Source organism: Salvelinus fontinalis, chromosome 40, assembly GCF_029448725.1.
Source record: "Salvelinus fontinalis isolate EN_2023a chromosome 40, ASM2944872v1, whole genome shotgun sequence".
Classification (NCBI taxonomy): Eukaryota; Metazoa; Chordata; class Actinopteri; order Salmoniformes; family Salmonidae; genus Salvelinus; species Salvelinus fontinalis.
Genome location: NC_074704.1, coordinates 28,320,029 through 28,338,834, shown reverse-complemented (window position 1 = coordinate 28,338,834; position 18,806 = coordinate 28,320,029). Strand labels below are relative to the sequence as shown.

The 18,806-nt window shown below is 43.8% G+C and overlaps 1 protein-coding gene across 4 annotated transcripts in view; it reads right to left on the bottom strand.

Annotated features, from left to right (window-relative positions):
• LOC129839846 (son of sevenless homolog 1-like) overlaps window positions 1-18,806 on the bottom strand; it is an 83,588-nt gene that overhangs the window by 58,894 nt on the left and 5,888 nt on the right. For all 4 annotated transcript variants that reach the window (XM_055907517.1, XM_055907518.1, XM_055907519.1 and 1 more), the window contains exons 2-3: window positions 3,936-4,061; window positions 1,510-1,641 (exon numbers count right to left, since the gene is read on the bottom strand). In XM_055907517.1, coding sequence (XP_055763492.1) covers window positions 1,510-1,641; window positions 3,936-4,061 — 258 coding nt within the window. The remainder of the gene's footprint in view (window positions 1-1,509; window positions 1,642-3,935; window positions 4,062-18,806) is intronic.

The following is an 18,806-nucleotide window of genomic DNA, read 5'->3' as shown; positions in this document are numbered from 1 at the left end:
ATGTATTTACTGAAATTGCATCTAACTTTATGGCTTGTTTAAAAAAAAGGATATGTTGGATATGATTTCATTTCAAATAATCAAAAGTGAGCATTTGTAATCTGAATAAAGGGAAAAAGGCCATTCTTGAACATGGGGTGAGACATTCTTACTAATTTGTAAATAAATTCAGTTTGTTATTTCGAACGATTTATTTCTCTTTTTAGATGAAGAGAAACCAAAAGACTACCGTGCCTATTTTTTTTTGAAAATTATCAATCCACATGAAGTGAAATTCCCCCATTGTATTTACCCAAGTTCTCTCTTAACTCCAGGACCACCAAACGTTTTTGTTGTTGTTGCATGATGCAGGACTTTAGTGCCAAAGGAGAGACTGACTGAAAACTCCTCCATTAACTGCCACAGTTTAGACTACCGAGGTCATTTTGCAGGGCTCTGGCAGTGCTCCTCCTTGCACAAAGGCGGAGGTAGCGGTCCTGCTGCTGGGTTGTTGCCCTCCTACGGCCTCCTCCACGTCTCCTGATGTACTGGCCTGTCTCCTGGTAGCGCCTGCATGCTCTGGACACTACGCTGACAGACACAGGAAACCTTTTTGCCACAGTTCGCATTGATGTGCCATCCTGGATGAGCTGCACTACCTGAGCCACTTGTGTGGGTTGTAGACTCCGTCTCATGCTACCACTAGAGTGAAAGCACCGCCAGCATTCAAAAGTGACCAAAACATGAGACAGGAAGCATAGGAACTGAGAAGTGGTCTGTGGTCACCACCTGCAGAACCACTCCTTTATTGGGGGTGTCTTGCTAATTGCCTATAATTTCCACCTGTTGTCTATTCCATTTGCACAACAGCATGTGACATTTATTGTCAATCAGTGTTGCTTCCTAAGTGGACAGTTTGATTTCACAGAAGTGTGATTGACTTGGAGTTATATTGTGTTGTTTAAGTGTTCCCTTTATTTTTTTGAGCAGTGTATATATATATATTCAGCGAGTAATAGGCTACATTTGGTCATTATGGTATATACTGTATTAAAAAAAACTAATATAATTTTGCAATATAGACAATGTATTATTTTTGCTAGTATGTTCACTACTTTCCCTAAAATAAATAAGCTTAGTGAGTAGATTGTTGAGCACTTCTTTTCACTCTCGACAGCTCATGTGTGCCGTGTGAAGGCATCAACTCATGTACCGCTCGCATGCTCAAGAAGTTGTGATTGGCGAGGAGCGTGGTTGAATGAACGGCCAATCATTTTGCTCAAATACAAATAGCATGAGCATGTGCAGTCTTCAAAGGTTTTCAATAGCATACTGCGACGCAGAAGGTAAACTGGAAAAACAAAATGTGCCGAGAAGATATTAGCCCAGCATGTTTTTACTGGCCAGCGGGCAACCATTAAATGTCAGATCCTGCTAAAAGTGTCCAGTAAGAAACGTACATTTTTGCTTTCCCTTTCAAATTGCTTTGCCCTACTGAACATGACCCAGACATTTGGGATTATGGGTTACCTTGAGCAGCGGGTGGATCTTATCCACGGGCAAGGCCAAAGGATTCCTCCTCTTCCTCTTTTCAATGGCCGCCTGGGCATCGGCGATAGCCCATTTGTCGATAGGGTGAGGGAAACTCTTCTGCACTCGCTCCTGAGGGGAGGAAAGGAGGGAAGGAGTGAGGGAGAGCGAGAGCCCTTTAATAGTGCAATACTTTTGACCAGAGCCCTATGGGCCCTTGTCAAATGTAGTGGAATACATAGGGAATAGGTTGCCATTTGGGCTGCAGATTTACTTATCTCTTATTTACTTTAATTACATATTTCCTGGTACTCTATTGATGCTGCATCCATAGGCAAAGCAAACATTACCCCCAGTGAACGAAGACGTTCACTGGGGGTAAACATGCCTCCTTCTCCTTCAAGCTGCCCTATGACACTTTACACCACTTTTTTATGGTCGCAGACATTTCACAAGGGACTTTTCCCTTAAAAAGGGACATTAACAGGTTATGTCAATGGGAGGGCGGGTACGTGACATGTACATGTCAAGTCACACTTTCCGCTAGAGGCACTACCAGGATGTCCTTCCCTTGACGTAGGAGTTGGTCTAAGAGTTACTGTAACCCTTTAAAAAAGGGTGAGCACTACAAAATACATCCACAGTTAACAGAGGACATCTTCATAAGCACTACATAAAAATGAATACGCGCTTTTGTCAACAACTTCAAGTCGACATAGGCTTTCTGAGGCCTAGGCATTCACAACATGTTTGTGTTGTACATTAGAGGGAATCAAACATGTATGTTGTGCCTACAAAGGTGTTAAGGAACTCCTTATGAATGTGTTATGTAGTTCTTACGTAGGGTACATACATAGTAAACAAACAATACACATTTTTGTATTACAATACACACAAGCACAAATGAGTGTGGCCAATCATCAAGCCTGGCAGGTCAATGGTTAAAAAGGGGTCACAGGTCAAGGGTTAAAGTTCTTACAGACTGGGTCACAGGGAGAGGTCAACAGAAAGTGAGAGCACAGAACTAAGGGAGGAGTAAACATGGTAAAAAGAGACCACATATCCATGGTTTGACTTTACCATGCCCCATGGCTAGGGCCATGGACCCGAAAAAGCACCTGTGGATTTCACGTGATCCGTCTGCTCGCGAAAATGAGTCAAGGTGGACAAAACAAAAAACAAGAGGTGAAAACAGGTTGGCCCTCTAAAACATGGCCGGAACAAAGAAAGATTTGCAAAAAAATCAACACAATAGTAGTGGCCATTAGTGTGATGATGCGCAAGAAAGCATTCTACTGTTAAATGACATAAAACCAAACTAGAACTAAAAAAGGTATTCATACTCAAAATATGAGACTGTTGCGAGTTCTGTTCAAATGATTGTCAAAGCAATAGGAGTCAAAATACCTGTCCGCAAATAGCTTAACTTTTCTACCTTTCACTTTGGGTAAATGGATTGGATTGGATTCATAAGAATACAAATGGACAAAAACAGAGTTATATCTCAGTGCAAAAACAAACCGCCTAAAGAACACCGTGATCTGAGCTGAAAAGAAATTCAACTTCACAAACATTTACAATTTCCCCTTTTTGGTTGGGGACATAAATCAACATCCTCCTTTACGGGAACCCTGACTTAACCAGCTGTCAATAAAAAGTGGGTCTGCTACAGAAGAAAATTAAGCTGAATGCTATGATACGCTGTGAGCGACGTTAAAGCGGCAATCAGCAGTTGAAACAATAACAAAGCGGACTCCTTGCCCCGGTTTGGTAAAAAGCTGAGGGATGGGGCTAGAGAAATGTAACCACTCAAATTCATAGACAGAGCTATGGATGCAAGGACTGGCCATCCATCATATCAAAATTATAGTTTTAACCATGTTTTGAGGCTATATAGTGTTTGTTGAGTTTATATTTTTGTTCAGTGTAGCAACTGCTGACTGCCCCTTTAAGTAGAAGTAGCCCCTAACCACTGGTCAAGGGTCAGTTTATTTCCTGGACAATAGGTTCAAGTGAGAGGATCAGGGGAACAGTCGTCTGATCCCAGACCTGTGATTTAGAGGCAACTTCTACCTCGCCGCAGTTCATTGATCTGTTGTTGATGCCCTGAGGGATTCTGAAAGGGACGGTCTGCTCACTCTTTTTCTGCTCCCAAACGGGATCTTTTAATACAGCTTAGACAACACAATCACGACGATTCAACTTAATTGTGATTGAAATGTTGTGATTTTATCACCTGGGCCTAAGCTTTAGTAAAAGATCACATTTGAAGCACACATTCCCTTTTTCTCTATGTATTGGACCTTTTTGTCCAAAGCTCCCGTTATTGCTTTGGAAGTGTACAAAACCACCCTCTGTTTATCCTCTGTAAAAAAGGGGGTCAACAAGGTTTTAGGTCTTGTTGCGCTATTGACGGAGATCTTCACCTCCACGTCCTGCACGCTGCGTGGCTGTGCCTGGCAGAGCATGCTGAGCAGCAGCAGGATCAGCTCCTCGATGTACTGCAGCGCCTCCTCCTGGGACGACAGCTTGGGATGCACCTGGCTCAGCACCTTCACAGAGACAGAGTTGTGTATTAGTTCAAGAGTCAAAAAAAAAAAAAAGTGTCAAAAAAATAAAAAATAATAAACTGTTAAAAAAGGTTGGATTGGTAGAATGTGGTAAACATGTATGAGTTCAGTATAGGTGGAGTTGATTATCATATTTTTTAAATAAACTGTTAAAAAGCTTGGAGTGCATCTGGCTCAGCAGCTTTACACAGAAACTAAGAGAGATGTGGCTAGGCTACTAATTCAGTACAGATTGCCGCTGGGCCCAAACTGGTTGACTCAATGGTGTTTCCATGGAATAGAATGAACGTGGAAAACTGATTGAATTTGCAAAAAGTAAATCAACATTAAAGGATGAGACATTTTGTAATTTTTTTCACCCAATTTTGAACCTAAATCCAATGACACAGCTCAAATGTTTGTTGATTACACGTTAGTTGACGAGGCAATCAAATGCAAATCTAAACGTTGAAGTGACTGGAGGTCATTTTGCAGGGCGCTGGCAGTGCACCTCCTTGCACAAAGGCGGAGGTAGCGGTCCTGCTGCTGGGTTGTTGCCCTCCTACGGCCTCCTCCACGTCTCCTGATGTACTGGCCTGTCTCCTGGTAGCGCCTCCATGCTCTGGACACTACGCTGACAGACACAGCAAACCTTTTTGCCACAGCTCGCATTGATGTGCCATTCTGGATGAACTGCACTATTTGAGCCACTTGTGTGGGTTGTAGACTCCGTCTCATGCTACCACTAGAGTGAGAGCATCACCAGCATTCAAAAGTGACCAAAACATCAGCCAGGAAGCATACGAACTGAGAAGTGGTCTGTGGTCACCACCTGCAGAATCACTCCTTTTTTTGGGGGTGTCTTGCTAATTGCCTATAATTTCCACCTTATGTCTATTCCATTTGCACAACAGCATGTGAAATGTATTGTCAATCAGTGTTGCTTCCTAAGTGGACAGTTTGATTTCACAGAAGTGTGATTGACTTGGAGTTACATTGTGTTGTTTAAGTGTTCCCTTTATTTTTTTGAGCAGTATATGATTCATGACAGTGTTATGACAAGTTATGTCAGCTGTTATGAGATATGACATGTTTTTGAAGTGCATGTTTGGATACTGATTAGCGATTGTTAAGGATGCACAGAAATTCCAAAATGTGTGGAGGTTTTGTTCAGATGAAATCAAATAAAATGTTATTGGTCACATACACATGGTTAACAGCTGATAATGTGAGTGTAGCGAAATGCTTGTGCTTCTAGTTCCGACAGTGCAGTAATATCTAACAATTCCCCAACAACTACCGGATACACACAAATCTAAAAAGGGATGAATGAGTGAGTATATATATGGAAATATATGGATGAGCGATGGCCGAGCTGCATAGGCAAGGTGTAATAGATGGTATAAAATACAGTATATACATATGATAATGTAAGATATTTAAACATTATTAAATTGGCCTTATTTAAAAGTGGCATTGTGTAAAGTGACTCGTGATCAATTTATTAAAGTGGCCAGTGATTGGGTCTCAATGTAGGCAGCAGCCTCTCTGAGTTAGTGATTGCTGTTTGGCAGTCCGATGGCCGAGATAGAAGCTGTTTTTCAGTCTCTCGGTCTCAGCTTTGATGCATCTGTACTGACCTCGCCTTCTGGATGGTAGCGGTGTGAACAGGCAGTGGCTCAGGTGGTTGTTGTCCTTGATGATCTTTTTGGCCTTCCTGTGACATCGGGTGCTGTAGGTATCATGGAGGGCAGGTAGTTTGCCCTCGGTGATGCGTTGTGCAGACCACACTACCCTCTGGAGAGCCCTGCGGCTGCGGGCGGTGCAGTTGCCGTACCAGGCTGTGATACAGCCCAAAAGGGTACTCTCAATTGTGCATCTGTAAAAAAGTTTGTCAGGGTTTTGGGTGACAACCCACATTTCTTCAGTTTCCTGAGGTTGAAGAGGTGCTGTTGCACCTTCACCACACTGTCTGTGTGGGTGGACCATTTCAGTTTGTCTGTGATGTGTACGCCAAGGAACGTGGAGCTTTCCACCTTTGATGTGGATGGGGGAGGCACTCCCTCTGCTGTTTCGTGAAGTCCACGATCATCTCCTCTGTTTTCCTGACATTGAGTGAGGTTGTTTTCCTGACACCACACTCCGAGTCCCCTCACCTCCTCCCTGTAGGCTGTCTCGTCGTCGTTGGTAATCAAGCCCACTACTGTTGTGTCGTCTGCAAATTTGATGATTGAGTTGGAGGCGTGCATGGCCACGCAGTCGTGAGTGAACGGAGAGTACAGGAGGGGGCTGAGCACGCACCCTTGTGGGGCCCCAGTGTTGAGGGTCAGCGAAGTGGAGATTTTGTTTCCTACCTTCACCACCTAGGGGTGGTCCATCAGAAAGTCCAGGACCCAATTCTACAGGGCGGGGTTCAGACCCAGGGCCTCCAGCTTGATGAGCTTGGAGGGTACTTTGGTGTTGAATGCTGAGTTGTAGTCAATGAACAGCATTCTTACACAGGTATTCCTCTTGTCCAGATGGGATAGGGCAGTGTGCAGTACGATGGCGATTGCATCGTCTGTGGACCTGTTGGGGCGGTATGCAAACTGAGGTGGGTCTAGGGTGGCCGGTAAGGTGGAGGTGATATGATCCTTGACTAGTCTCTCAAAGCACTTCATGATGACGGTAGTGAGTGCTACGGGGCAGTAGTCATTTAGTTCAGTTATTTTTGTCTTCTGGGGTACAGGAACAATGGTGGCCATCGTGAAGCATGTGGGGACAGCAGACTGGGAATAGGGAGCGATTGAATATGTCTGTAAACACAACAGCCAGCTGGTCTGCGCATGCTCTGAGGACACAGCTAGGGATGCCGTCTGGGCCAGCAGCCTTGCGAGAGTTAACATGTTTAAATGTTTTACTCACACCCGGCCAAGGGGGAGGGGCGCAGTCCTTGTTTGCGGGCCGCGACGGTGGCAATTGTATTATCCTCAAAGCGGGCAGAGAAGGTATTTAGTTTGTCTGGAAGCGTGGCGGTGTCCGTGACGTGGGTGGTTTTCTTTTTGTAGTCCGTAATTTTCTGTAGACCCTGCCACATATGTCTCGTGTCTGAGCTGTTGAATTGCGACTCTGCTTTGTCCCTTTACCGGCATTTCGCTTGTTTGATTGCCTTGCAGATGGAACAACTACACTGTTTATATTCAGCCATATTCCCAGATCTCTTTCCATGGTTAAATGCGGTGGTCCGCGCTTTCAGTTTTGCGAAAGCCACTTAATCCACGGTTTCTGGTTAGGGTAGGTTTTAATAGTAACAGTGGGTACAACATCTCCAATGCACTTCCTTATAAACTCACTCACTGAGTCAGCGTATAGATCGATGTTGTTCTCTGAGGCTGACCGGAACATATCCCAGTCCTGGTGATCAAAACAATTTTGAAGCATGAATTCCGATTGGTCAGACCAGCGTTGAATGGTTCTAGTCACCGGTATTTGTTTGCAATATGTGATCTATAGGCTAAGATAGCTTCATACACTGTTTATACACTGTTTATTAAATTGTGGGGTTTGAATAGTGTGAGAAGACAACATATTTGGTGAAAATCACAACATGGGGTACAAAATAAATTCAAGCTTTTAAAGAGGCAGTAGCCTACATTCGGTATACAATTTTCAATAACAGCATTATTTAATCTGCAGTTATTATTCTGCTATTTATTCTGTTACCAATAATTGTAATCTATTAGCTTCCAAAATGTATGCAGGCATTCGTGTAAAATACTTAAAGGAAAGGTTCACCGATTTTGAATGTTATACTGTTTTTGTGCATCTCTGAGTGATGTTCTATCGATACCCTTGGGTGATTTAATGTGTATCGGAGTTATTGGCATTCAAGCAGGCAGAATCCGTCCGGTATGACGCAGCACTATGACAAAGTTGCACTCACTACACTGGAAGTTAATAGGAATACGACTTTCAGATCTCAAAAACATCTATCTACCTACTGCCTCTGATCTTGCGGAATCACTAAACACACATGCTTCGTTTGTAAATTATGTCTGTTGGAGTGTTCTCCAATTATTTTAAAAATGGTGACGTCTTGTTTGCTTTATAAGGAATTTGAAATTATTTATAATTTTTAATACTTAAGTATATTTTAACAATTACATTTACTTTTGATACTTATGTATATATATTTTTTTAAATACTCAAATAGTATTTTACTGGGTCACTGACTTTTACTTGAGTGTTTTTCTATTAGAAAGGTATCTTTACTTTTACTCAAGTATAACAATTGAGTAATTTTTACACCACTGCTGCTATGTACCATAGAGGTCAATGGTCAAGGTTCTGCTGACCTGAACATTCCGAAAATGTGTCTGAATCTCTAAGCTTTCCAATCTAGCTGTCTGATAACAAATTCAGATGGAATGGCCTGTCCTGCACTTTGTAAAAACCCAGAGTGCATTGAGGGAATGCTGGAAAATGCTCTAGGATCCTTACTAAACATAGCAAATGTGAATACAAAGAGAACTCGGAACACAAAATAGGTGAAGTGAACTGGCAAAAGAGTTGAGTCCTCATTCAAAGGCGAGGGCAGTGTGAATACAAAGAGAACAGAGTTACTTTCCTTATTTTATAAACCCGGAGTTCATGTTGAAAAAGGACTGTGTGTGAAAATACCCTTTGTGAAAAAGAAAAAATTATGAAAAAAAGTTGGATTTCTCATTTGGACCACTCAAAAACAGACAGAATACAATAGTCAACGTTTTACTGAAAGTAGGCTAGACTTCACACTCTCAGAGATACTTTTGGTTGGATAGGCCCATCTGCATTCCAGTCAAGTGCACTCAATCATAACAGTCACAAGTTAATGTATAGAAAGACCTTACATGAGGAGTTCTTGCAGAACACGCCCATCATAACATAGTTCCAAACTCCTTAAACACAGCCCATGGTTGGCTGTAAAATCAAACACAAGACAAAGGCTACATGAATATTGATGAAAGCCATTTTCCAAGTCAATTCATATTTTTCAAGCAGGAAATTGCTATTTAAGTGCTCATTATCACTAACTAATTTTGTGTGGACTTACTGCCGAACTTGTGCCCACTTTCATGCAGTCACTCAAACAGTAACAAACATGGCTAGAAAAAGAGATGACCAGCGATGAAGGTTTATCGCAGTCGCTACGAACATAACCATGAAGACACATTGCTCACATTACTACCTTTTGGTCCTGCATCTCCTAAACCATCATCCATTGAGTTGGTACAAGAATTCAATCTTGACTTTATGGCTGGTAATGGGTCAAATACATTAGGGGAAGAAGTACACAATTAGGCTACTTTAGTTTAGGTTGGAATAAGTATACGGGTTCGAAGCCCATGGAGTGGGACTACTGCCTCTAAAGCCGTCACTGGTAATTGACTGAGCCCAACGACGAGAACACTGCACTGACACTCCTGTCTCGTCAGTTCGCATCGCTAGCCAAGGCATCCTATCAGAGCATGACTAAGCAATTTCTGTGTGTCTCTACTCCCCTCCTCCTCTTAGAGGGGGCATGGTCTCTACTAGAGGTCGACCGATTAATTAGGGCCGATTTCAAGTTTTCATAACAAATCGGAAATGGGTAATTTTGGACGCCAAAATGGATTATATATATATATATATATATATTTTTTTTTACACCTTTATTTAACTAGGCAAGTCAGTTAAGAACACATTCTTATTTTCAATGATGGCCTAGGAATGGTGGGTTAACTGCCTTGTTCAGGGGCAGAACGACAGATTTTTACCTTGTCAGCTCAGGGATTCAATCTTGCAACCTTACGGTTAACCAGTCCAACGCTCTAACCACCTTCCTCACGAGGAGCCCGCCTGTTACGCGAATGCAGTAAGAAGCCAAGGTAAGTTGCTAGCTAGCATTAAACTTATCTTATAAAAAACAATCAATCATAATCACTAGTTATAACTACACATGGTTGATGATATTACTAGTTTATTTAGCGTGTCCTGCGTTGCATATAAAACTCCCTCACGACGCCAGGTCAGCGGAGTCAATCACCACCTTCCGGAGACACCTGAAACCCCACCTCTTTAAGGAATACCTAGGATAGGATAAAGTAATCCTTCTAATCCCCCCCCCCCCTTAAAAGAGTTAGATGCACTATTGTAAAGTGGTTGTTCCACTGGATATCATATGGTGAATGCACCAATTTGTAAGTCGCTCTGGATAAGAGCGTCTGCTAAATGACTTAAATGACTTAAATATATAATCAATGCAGTGCGCATTTGCGAAAAAGGACTGTCGTTGCTCCAACGTGTACCTAAACATAAACATCAATGCCTTTCTTAAAATCAATACACAGAAGTATATATTTTTAAACCTGCATATTTAGCTAAAAGAAATCCAGATTAGCAGACAATATTAACCAGGTGAAATTGTGTCACTTTTCTTGCGTTCATTGCACGCAGAGTCAGGGTATATGCAACAGTTTGGGCTGCCTGGCTCATTGCGAACTAATTTGCCAGAATTTGACGTAATTATGACATAACATTGAAGGTTGTGCAATGTAACAGGAATATTTAGACTTATGGATCCCACCCGTTAGATAAAATATGGAACGGTTCCGTAGTTCACTGAAAGAATAAACATTTTGTTTGAGATGATAGTTTCCGGATTCGACCATATTAATTTTTACATTTACATTTAAGTCATTTAGCAGACGCTCTTATCCAGAGCGACTTACAAATTGGTGCATTCACCTTATGATATCCAGTGGAACAACCACTTTACAATAGTGCATCTAACTCTTTTAAGGGGGGGGGTTAGAAGGATTACTTTATCCTATCCTAGGTATTCCTTAAAGAGGTGGGGTTTCAGGTGTCTCCGGAAGTGGTGATCCGTCATCCACACTGATATGTCTGCCAGACATGCAGAGATGCGATTCACCACCTGGTTATCAGAGGGGGGAAAGGAGAAGATTAATTGTGTGTCGTCTGCATAGCAATGATAGGAGAGACCATGTGAGGATATGACAGAGCCAAGTGACTTGGTGTATAGCGAGAATAGGAGAGGGCCTAGAACAGAGCCCTGGGGGACACCAGTGGTGAGAGCACGTGGTGCGGAGACAGATTCTCGCCACGCCACCTGGTAGGAGCGACCTGTCAGGTAGGACGCAATCCAAGCGTGGGCCGCGCCGGAGATGCCCAGCTCGGAGAGGGTGGAGAGGAGGATCTGATGGTTCACAGTATCAAAGGCAGCCGATAGGTCTAGAAGGATGAGAGCAGAGGAGAGAGAGTTAGCTTTAGCTCTCTTGAAGACGGAAGGGACGTAGCCAGCGGTCAAGGATGAGTTGATGAGCGAGATGAGGTAAGGGAGAAGGTCTCCGGAAATGGTCTGGAGAAGAGAAGAGGGGATAGGGTCAAGCGGGCAGGTTGTTGGGCGGCCGGCCGTCACAAGACGCGAGATTTCATCTGGAGAGAGAGGGGAGAAAGAGGTCAAAGCACAGGGTAGGGCAGTGTGAGCAGAACCAGCGGTGTCGTTTGACTTAGCAAACGAGGATCGGATGTCGTCGACCTTCTTTTCAAAATGGTTGACGAAGTCATCAGCAGAGAGGGAGGAGGGGGGAGGATTCAGGAGGGAGGAGAAGGTGGCAAAGAGCTTCCTAGGGTTAGAGGCAGATGCTTGGAATTTAGAGTGGTAGAAATTGGCTTTAGCAGCAGAGACAGAAGAGGAGAATGTAGAGAGGAGGGAGTGAAAGGATGCCAGGTCCGCAGGGAGGCGAGTTTTCCTCCATTTCCGCTCGGCTGCCCGGAGCCCTGTTCTGTGAGCTCGCAATGAGTCGTCGAGCCACGGAGCGGGAGGGGAGGACCGAGCCGGCCTGGAGAATAGGGGACATAGAGAGTCAAAGGATGCAGAAAGGGAGGAGAGGAGGGTTGAGGAGGCAGAATCAGGAGATAGGTTGGAGAAGGTTTGAGCAGAGGGAAGAGATGATAGGATGGAAGAGGAGAGAGTAGCGGGGGAGAGAGAGCGAAGGTTGGGACGGCGCGATACCATCCGAGTAGGGGCAGTGTGGGAAGTGTTGGATGAGAGCGAGAGGGAAAAGGATACAAGGTAGTGGTCGGAGACTTGGAGGGGAGTTGCAATGAGATTAGTGGAAGAACAGCATCTAGTAAAGATGAGGTCAAGCGTATTGCCTGTCTTGTGAGTAGGGGGGGGAAGGTGAGAGGGTGAGGTCAAAAGAGGAGAGGAGTGGAAAGAAGGAGGCAGAGAGGAATGAGTCAAAGGTAGACATGGGGAGGTTAAAGTCACCCAGAACTGTGAGAGGTGAGCCATCCTCAGGAAAGGAACTTATCAGGGCGTCAAGCTCATTGATGAACTCTCCAAGGGAACCTGGAGGGCGATAAATTACATTTACATTTTACATTTAAGTCATTTAGCAGACGCTCTTATCCAGAGCGACTTACAAATTGGTGCATTCACCTTATGACATCCAGTGGAACAGCCACTTTACAATAGTGCATCTAAATCTTTTAAGGGGGGGGGGGGGGGCAGAAGGATTGCTTTATCCTATCCTAGGTATTCCTTGAAGAGGTGGGGTTTCAGGTGTCTCCGGAAGGTGGTGATTGACTCCGCTGACCTGGCGTCGTGAGGGAGTTTGTTCCACCATTGGGGTGCCAGAGCAGCGAACAGTTTTGACTGGGCTGAGCGGGAACTGTACTTCCTCAGAGGTAGGGAGGCGAGCAGGCCAGAGGTGGATGAACGCAGTGCCCTTGTTTGGGTGTAGGGCCTGATCAGAGCCTGAAGGTACGGAGGTGCCGTTCCCCTCACAGCTCCGTAGGCAAGCACCATGGTCTTGTAGCGGATGCGAGCTTCAACTGGAAGCCAGTGGAGAGAGCGGAGGAGCGGGGTGACGTGAGAGAACTTGGGAAAGTTGAACACCAGACGGGCTGCGGCGTTCTGAATGAGTTGTAGGGGTTTAATGGCACAGGCAGGGAGCCCAGCCAACAGCGAGTTGCAGTAATCCAGACGGGAGATGACAAGTGCCTGGATTAGGACCTGCGCCGCTTCCTGCGTGAGGCAGGGTCGTACTCTGCGAATGTTGTAGAGCATGAACCTACAGGAACGGGTCACCGCCTTGATGTTAGTTGAGAACGACAGGGTGTTGTCCAGGATCACGCCAAGGGTAAATGATAAGGATGTTAAGCTTGAAAGGGCTGGTAACTGTGACAGCATGGAATTCAAAGGAGGCGATAGACAGATGGGTCAGGGGAGAAAGAGAGAATGTCCACTTGGGAGAGATGAGGATCCCAGTGCCACCACCCCGCTGACCAGAAGCTCTCGGGGTGTGCGAGAACACGTGGGCAGACGAGGAGAGAGCAGTAGGAGTAGCAGTGTTATCAGTGGTAATCCATGTTTCCGTCAGTGCCAAGAAGTCGAGGGACTGGAGGGAAGCATAGGCTGAGATGAACTCTGCCTTGTTGGCCGCAGATCGGCAGTTCCAGAGGCTGCCTGAGACCTGGAACTCCACGTGGGTCGTGCGCGCTGGGACCACCAGGTTAGAGTAGCAGCGGCCACGCGGTGTGAAGCGTTTGTATGGTCTGTGCAGAGAGGAGAGAACAGGGATAGACAGACACATAGTTGACAGGCTACAGAAGAGGCTACGCTAATGCAAAGGAGATTGGAATGACAAGTGGACTACACGTCTCGAATGTTCAGAAAGTTAAGCTTACGTTGCAAAAAATCTTATTGACTAAAATGATATAGTACTGCTGGATGGTGAAATAGGCTAGCTAGCAGTGGCTGCGTTGTTGACTTTGTTTGAAAGTGTAGCTGGCTAGGTAACCTCTAACTGGCTAGGTAACCTCGACAATTACTCTAGACTACACAATTATCTTGGATACAAAGACGGCTATGTAGCCAGCTAAGATCAAACAAATCAAACTGTTGTACTGTAATGAAATGAAATGTTATACTACCTGTGGAGCAAAGCGGAATGCAACTACTCGCTCCAACCCGGAAGTGCGTATCGTAGAGGGAGAGGCAATAGAAGTGTTGTTTTTTGTATTATTGTCTTTTGTGTCTTTTTTTATTATTGTCTTTTTGTGTCCATCAGACTGTTAAACAGCCACCACTAACATTTAGCGGCCGCTGCCAACATACTGACTCAACTCCAGCCACTTTAATAATGGGAATTGATGGAAAGTATGTAAAAATGTACCACTAGCCACTTTAAACCATGCCACTTAATATAAAGTTTACATACCCTACATTACTCATCTCATATGCATATGTATATACTGTACTCTATCATCTACTGCATCTTGCCATCTCTATGTAATACATGTATCACTAGCCACTTTAAAAACTATGCCAATTTATGTTTACATACCCTACATTACTCATCTCATATGTATATACTGTACTCTATACCATCTACTGGATCTTGCCTATGCCGTTCTATACCATCACTCATTCATATATCTTTATGTACATATTCTTTATCCCTTTACACTTGTGTGTATAAGGTAGTAGTTGTGGAATTGTTAGGTTAGATTACTTGTTGGTTATTACTGCATTGTCGGAACTAGAAGCACAAACATTTCGCTACACTCGCATTAACATCTGCTAACCATGTGTATGTGACAAATAAAATTTGATGAGAACCATCCTCCTCAGTGAATTTAATAGAAATGGTGAAACATTTAAAAAAAGTTATTCTTTTAAGATAAAACTATAAATATATTCACAACACCAAATAATTGATTAAAACACACTGTTTTGCAATGAAGGTCTACAGGTCTACAGCGAGAAGGAATTATATACACAACGAGCAAAGTGAGCATGCTGTTTTTATGTGGCTGCTATGAAAGTGAATTATGTCTGCGTGTGATCAGGGGTGTATTCATCCCGCCGATTCTGTTGAATTTTTTTTTTTTTTAACTGAAGAAAACAAAACCGGGATAAACATACCTGAATTTGTACAATATAAACTAATTTGTAGCTGTCGGACTAATGATTATACCCTAGATCAGCTACATGCAGGCAAGGTGGTACTGAATGCGTCACTGTCTCTCATCTTGATTACTGAAAATTCTCTCTACCGCTGCACCTACGTTGTAAACTTTCATTCATAGGCTAGGTTGTAGCAACCTCATGACGGGTACAGGATACATTTGAGTATCATGTAGTAGCCTGAAACTATTGATGTTACATTGAGCTTGATGAATGGAACATGAATGAGTCATCCAATATGCTGTAATAGAAAGACAATGCTCATAAAAAAAGATAATCCTCCCTCATCTTAAACGGCAACGACCACTGACACACACCTACCTACCTTTCTCAGCTTGCGTCGGAATGCGGAGGTATTCATCTGTTGTTGGGCATATACGTAGGTGCTTTCAGTGTGTTTTGAGTGTGGAACGATCAAGGTCTAACATAGGTCCTGAGATAATGGAAAAGATGTAGCCTAGCCGGACACAAGGCTCATGTTAGGCTACATCGTGATTGCCGATGGGGGAAAAAACAGGGAGATTGACAAGAAAGCTCTGCTTGTAGAGGACCTGTATGCTGGAATACATTGCATGCTGCAATTCTTTAGAACGTTTTAGTCTTCTTCCTTTGCTCTGCCTTCTTGTACGTCAAATGAGAAATAAACTTAATGCTTTTCACTTTCTAAACTCATTGTAATAGGGTAATAATAATCTGAATAAATGAGTTGCAAATAAAATCTGGACACACACAAGATAATATATGGAGGATAGGTTTATGGGACTCTCCCAGAAAAATTGGAAGAAAGGCTCATTATTCCAACTAAAAATTGGGAGGCAACTCAATGCTCCCCCACAGAAACAATGTCTACGGTGGACTTCAACTCAAAATGTATTGTATGTTTTAAATGTTCTTCCAGCCTGTCTGTGTCCTCACATCCAGACATATGTAGTAGAGCAGTGTGGTCCTCTGATAGATAACATCAAGTAAAGAGTATAATTGAACCCTTGGTTGCAAATCCAAGGTCACTCTCCAACCCCGAGTTATGAGTGGACTGAGTGTCGTTCTTGAAGGTAGTACGGGAGTCTCAAATCCAGAGTAAGCTGCTGATCATGTGAATCAAGTTTGTTGATAATTCAAGCTCAAGTGAATTGACTCCCGATGCGCAAGGTGGCCTTGTGAGCCCTAGCCCCACATGACCGCTTGACATGATCCTGTGTCACTCTTGTCCCAGAGGTTGCCGATGACAACCAAGCCGGTGTACCCAGGTGCTTCTCCTTCAAATCTCAGCTCAATTCCGGTCCCCAACCCTTGCCCATAGCCCTTTTCTCAAGAGTCTTAGCAGAACTGAAGGGACCAGACAGATCTCTTAATCTGCAACGTAGATCTTCAATAGCACCATATTGCTTTCACCTGTCCAGGTCCTGTCAGGTCTGTGCGAATCATGTGAGAATGGGCTAAGGGTTTAGAAAAAATGGGGGAAAAGAGCAAAAGGAATCCGGGCTGGAGCTGCCCGTCACAGGCAGGTGGGTGTGGTGGAGAGAAGGCCCTGGTTCCTGCATGCTAGACTAACTCAAAGCAATGCCAGGAATTTCATTCCCAGGAACCCCAGCCAGTGCGGGCCTGCACGGCACCACTTGCAAATAGTAGGGATGTGCATCTTTCCCATACAGGAATGATACGTTTCAGTTTGAAACGATTCAGTTCGATTGGAGAATGAATCAATGCAATTCAGTTCAATGCGATACACTAACATTTGTTGTATAAAACACATTAATTTTCCATTCTAAATTCAAATCTGCTGATGGAACTCATAAGCTGGGCCTCCCTGAGCTGGATCTGTCTGAGCTGATTTATGTGTGTGTGTGTGTGTGTGTAAATTATGCATGTCTATGGTGTACTATGTAGGCACCTGAGCTGAGCAATAAGGGAGACTAGGCATCTACTACCCCATTACCACTATCAGATCTGGGGGGGTAATGGAGCCTGTTTTTTGTCCCCCCCTCTTCTAAAATCGCCACCACCCACTAATTAACTTGTCATTTTAGCAGATTAAGTGTTTAAGCTAGTAGTGTATCAATATTTATCATTTATAAATTAGCTATGACATAGCCAATGAATATATAGCAATACTTTGGACTTCACCCCATCTCAAAATCTAATGGTTTTTGAAGTTTTTGAAGTTTTTACAGAGTGACATTTTCTTCCACTCTCGCTTCGACCACGCAGTGGGCCTCGCAAAAAGGATTGCTGTCCTCGTTATGAAATGATCAACTTTACCCTTTTTATACACTGCTCAAAAAAATAAAGGGAACACTTAAACAACACAATGTAACTCCAAGTCAATCACACTTCTGTGAAATCAAACTGTCCACTTAGGAAGCAACACTGATTGACAATAAATTTCACATGCTGTTGTGCAAATGGAATAGACAAAAGGTGGAAATTATAGGCAATTAGCAAGACACCCCCCAAAACAGGAGTGATTCTGCAGGTGGTGACCACAGACCACTTCTCAGTTCCTATGCTTCCTGGCTGATGTTTTGGTCACTTTTGAATGCTGGCGGTGCTCTCACTCTAGTGGTAGCATGAGACGGAGTCTACAACCCACACAAGTGGCTCAGGTAGTGCAGTTCATCCAGGATGGCACATCAATGCGAACTGTGGCAAAAAGGTTTGCTGTGTCTGTCAGCGTAGTGTCCAGAGCATGCAGGCGCTACCAGGAGACAGGCCAGTACATCAGGAGACGTGGAGGAGGCCGTAGGTGGGCAACAACCCAGCAGCAGGACCGGTACCTCCGCCTTAGTGCAAGGAGGTGCACTGCCAGAGCCCTGCAAAATGACCTCCAGCAGGCCACAAATGTGCATGTGTCAGCATATGGTCTCACAAGGGGTCTGAGGATCTCATCTCGGTACCTAATGGCAGTCAGGCTACCTCTGGCGATCACATGGAGGGCTGTGCGGCCCCACAAAGAAATGCCACCCCACACCATGACTGACCCATCGTCAAACCGGTCATGCTGGAGGATGTTGCAGGCAGCAGAACGTTCTCCACGGCGTCTCCAGACTCTGTCACGTCTGTCACATGTGCTCATGTGCTCAGTGTGAACCTGCTTTCATCTGTGAAGAGCACAGGGCGCCAGTGGCGAATTTGCCAATCTTGGTGTTCTCTGGCAAATGCCAAACGTCCTGCACGGTGTTGGGCTGTAAGCACAACCCCCAACTGTGGACGTCGGGCCCTCATACCACCCTCATGGAGTCTGTTTCTGACCGTTTGAGCAGACACATGCACATTTGTGGCCTGCTGGAGGTCATTTTGCAGGGCTCTGGCAGGACCAAAAAACGCCTATACCGATTAATCGGCGATATAGATATATATATATATGTAATAATGACAATTACAACAATACTGAGTGAACACTTATTTTAACTTAATATAATACATAAAATCAATTTAGTCTCAAATAAATAATGAAACATGTTCAATTTGGTTTAAATAATGCAAAAACACAGTGTTGGAGAAGAAAGTATAAGTGAAATACGTGCCATGTAAAAAAGCTAACGTTTAAGTTCCTTGCTCAGAACATGAGAACATATGAAAGCTGGTGGTTCCTTTTAACATGAGTCTTCAATATTCTCAGTTAAGAAGTTTTAGGTTGTAGTTATTATAGGAATTGTAGGAATATTTCTCTATACAATTTGTATTTCATATACCTTTGACTATTGGATGTTCTTATGGGCACTATAGTATTGTCAGCCTAATCTCGGGAGTTG